Below are 3,979 nucleotides of genomic sequence, written 5' to 3' on the forward strand. Positions count from 1 at the left end.
ATGTCCCGTTTCGTGCGGCGCCTTGCCGGCGCCCCGTGGCGCGCCATCGTCGAGAGTGCCATCTCCCGAGGCGTCGTTGTTGGATGCGGCGTCATCGTCATCGACGAGCGCGTCGTCAGCCTCACATACGTACGACTCCTGCCTGCCCCTTCCCACCTCCTGTCCGCGCGCTCTCGTCGCCCTGACGTGCTCTTTCGATCTCTCTGTCCTCTCGTTGCTGCAGCCACGGGGCCCCAGCATGCTGCCGACGCTCAACATAATGGGGGATCTGGTGCTCGCCGACAAGTTGAGCGCGCGGTACGGTTGGGTGTCGCCCGGGGACCTCGTGCAATTCGTCTCGCCGGAGGACCCGCGCAAGACGGTCATCAAGCGCGTGCTCGGGATGGAGGGCGACTCCGTCACCTACCTCGTCGACCCCGCGAACAGCGATGTCTCCAAGACCGTCGTGGTAAGTCGACTAAGCTTGTACTACTGGATCCGGGGGACCCACAAACTGGATTGGGTTTCGAATTTGATGCTTTTATCTTTTTTGTTTGGGAAACTTTGAGCTTGTTAGTGCACTGACGCTTGAGGTTTTTGGGTCCCAGCTTTCAGATGCTTGACGCCATCTTGTGCAGACTTAGGAAAGCATAATGTTAGTGTTATTTTGTTGTTGTCCAGATATGGTTCGTGATTTCCTAGATTAGTAGCAATTTGGTATCGGGTCATTATGACATAACCTACGAATCACTAATGGTATTTGTGGAAAAGGGTATTATCAGTTACCTGATGAATTAGGGACCCCAATCCATAGCTAGAGCCTCATAACACCACAGGGTAGGAGAACCACAAGAAGGTTGTTCTGAATTCCTGAAGGACAAGCTTGACAAGCCCACATGGTAGGGGAAGAAGAATAAGTTACTTTGACAGAAGACAAGTGCTGCCCAACTTTGACAAAAACATATTGTGTTAACCTGAATTAACACTTGGAAAGAGTATAGCATCTGTTCTTCTCAGTTGTAGAAAAAGGTGGACAATGGAACTAAAAGGGGTACGGAAAGGCAAAGTATAGCGTCTGTTCTTAGCAAATGATATAGGGTAAATCAAAGAATTAATGGAAAGCAAAAATAAGAAAGGGAAGGATCTGTTCTTATTCGGGTAATAGGAAAGATGGAAAAATGCGAAGAGAAGAATGAGATAGCTAAACTTCACTTCTACACAACACATACACTTGAGTTTTGATGGAAAAATTTAGAAGCTAAAAAGACGTCAGCACTATTAAACCATTAGAATATTCACTTCTTATCCTTGAGATGATGATCAGTAGCACAAAATTCAGCTTGTTTAATGTGTCTGATTGTATGTTAATTGCTCTGTTTGTTCCCTGCAGTTTTAGTGTACCCCTAGGTGAAAGTTTGGAACACGACAATTCCCATGCTTTGTTTAGTCTTGCATTCCTTTTGTTATGTGCCATTTTCTTGTCAAATGCTCTTATTCTTTTATACAGCAATTTCTCTTACTCCCAATATTATATAATTGTAGGTACCAAAAGGTCACATTTGGGTGCAGGGTGACAATATTCATAATTCTACAGACTCAAGGCAGTTTGGACCTCTGCCTTATGGTCTCGTAAATGGGAAGATCTGCTGTCGGGTATGATAAAGTTCTTCTCTGCTTTGCTTCCTCGTTAACTTAATAAGAGACTGATGGAAGCTTCCGTGCGGTGCTGTACCTTGTAATTTATGTATGCAGTTTAAAATTGCGACATCAGCTTTCGCATCTACTTAGAGCTCAACCTTTGTTGTTGGCATTGTTAGCTATTAAACTTATTTTTCGAGTAAACCATTTAAAACTGTAACTGGCATGTTATAGCTTTTCTCGATATTTGGGCTATTAGTGATAATAATTATTTTGGGCCAAAACTGAGCTTCAAGTGCATCAGTCTTCTGACATTCCCAGGTTTAGTTCCCATAATCACGGTATTGACCAAATATGACTAATGATTATCATTGGGAGCAAACAAGTGATTACATATATTACAGAATATTATCGCTGTAGGCCAAATATAATGAATTTTAGAGTGATCGAGTATTCTGGGTCTTGGTTGATCTAGCGATCAGGTTCTAAAGAAAATCTCTTTTCTTCTCAGGGGGTAATATAGCCTTAAGTATATAATACAGGTATTATGTAATGCTAGAAGTTACTCCAGGGACTCTGAAGCTGCTGAGTTTCCTAGGTACCAGTGTCTAGTGTGTAAGCTGAACAGTTGTAATCAGTACAGTTAAAATTACTTGGATAAATTCAGTGGTTAGGTCAGCTAACAATTGTTTTTCGCTACTGCATTGACATTGTTATTTGGCTACTGTGTCATCATAATTAACTTCACACACTGGATATCAGTGTATGCGTGTAATTTTACTTGAATCTCATAAACCATAATGTTTAATTTTGCATGATCTGGAAGTTCAAACAATGTTTAGTGTTTACTCACTCAATGTGGACTGGCCTGACTAGGCCTTATCTTGATTGTATTTACTAGTTGAATGAGGTTTATGCCTCTATGGTAGGAAACCCAACATTTGGGCTCCAGCTCCTTTTCCTGCTACTATTTATTGAATGCATTAGTCAACAGTGAAATGTGACAACATCAGCATGAGAATTGGCGTTATCTCTCTAGAGCTTTTATCTCTGAATTTTCCTTGCTGGTGAGAGTGAGTATTGACAGGGTGTTTAATCTCAGATTTTGCCACTGAAAGGGTTTGGTTTGATTGATTCAAAACAATAGCACAGAGGTAAATTGAACTCTTGTTACCTCTTATTTTCTATATTTTTTCTTCTTTATATTCCTTTTTTGTATATTAAGTTTGCCAATTTTTGTGCAGTTCTCAAAGCCAGAGATTAAGCGACCATATATGGGAATTCATAGGACGCAATGAGGCCTTGCATTTTTGGGTGCATCTTGATGCTACTATTCAATACTTCAATTTTGAACCTGGCATAGTTCATTTTTTTGTCTCTCGTGTTGTAACTCTTGTAAAGTAAATCCAATCTGATGGAACTACCAGGTTTGACATAGTTTGTTCAGCCATCATCTTAACATTTACATCGAACTAAGCTTGTTGGTTTGCTGGAGCTAAGCTTGTTCAGTTGAAAGATGGAAGTCATCATCTGTAACGGCCCCGGGTAGTACCCCTATTAGATTTTGTCTGTTCTTTTTCTTTTGTGCATCATCCTGGTATATGCATCATATCATCCATGTTTTACATAAATAAAATTATTTTAAACACTAGTTATTTTCCTTTCCCTCTCATATGGTTCAATAAAATCTTCCCTCCTCCTCCTCTTAACAAAACCCTAACAACAAAAACTATTTTACGTTTCGTATAAAATATTTTTTGGCAATGTCTATAAAATTGTTTGCTCTCTCCCCAACTTTGTATTCAAATTCAAACTTTGTTTATGCAGGTTTCAAAGCAGTTTTTAAATAGTTTTGAAAAGGAAAAGAGAAAAAAGAATTTAAAAGAAAACCTAACCCTAGCTAACAGGCCGCAGCCCCCTGGTCCTTTTCCTCTTCCCCATCCGGCGGCCTGCTTCTCCTCCTTTCCTCGGCCCAAGCAGCCTAGCCCACCAGCAGCCCATCTCCCCCACATCTTTTCCTCTCTCTTTTTCCACCGAAGCCACCGAAGCAGCCCACTTACCTTGGCCCAGCCCAACCCACCTTGCCACCTCGTACCGCTTCGAGGAGAGACGTCCTCCTTGTCGTCTTTCTCCTCACGACAAGGGCGTGAGCCCCTCTGGTCCTCCACCGCCATCACACCACGCCCACCTCACCTGCTCCCTCCTCCTTATCCCTTCTGCAAGCCAGCATCTCCAACCACTCCATCGCTCCTCCTTATCTTCTCCTCCCCTTTTTCTTCTTCCTCTCCAAGCCATGACCCGAAAGAGAAAACCCCCACAGTACTCCTCCTCCTCGTCGTCCCCGGTCGTCTCCGGCCATCCC

At 42.7% G+C, this 3,979-nt stretch overlaps 1 protein-coding gene across 1 annotated transcript; it reads left to right on the plus strand.

Annotated features, from left to right (window-relative positions):
• On the plus strand, positions 1–3,123 carry LOC124698538 (mitochondrial inner membrane protease subunit 1-like). Its single transcript, XM_047231023.1, has 5 exons — positions 1–129; positions 224–448; positions 1,522–1,632; positions 2,720–2,771; positions 2,875–3,123. The coding sequence occupies exons 1-4, from the start codon at positions 1–3 to the stop codon at positions 2,762–2,764; spliced, it is 510 nt and encodes a 169-aa protein (XP_047086979.1). The 3' UTR covers positions 2,765–2,771; positions 2,875–3,123.
• Positions 3,124–3,979: the final 856 nt, after the last annotated feature.

The sequence above is a fragment of the Lolium rigidum genome, chromosome 3 (genome assembly GCF_022539505.1).
Source record: "Lolium rigidum isolate FL_2022 chromosome 3, APGP_CSIRO_Lrig_0.1, whole genome shotgun sequence".
Classification (NCBI taxonomy): domain Eukaryota; kingdom Viridiplantae; phylum Streptophyta; class Magnoliopsida; order Poales; family Poaceae; genus Lolium; species Lolium rigidum.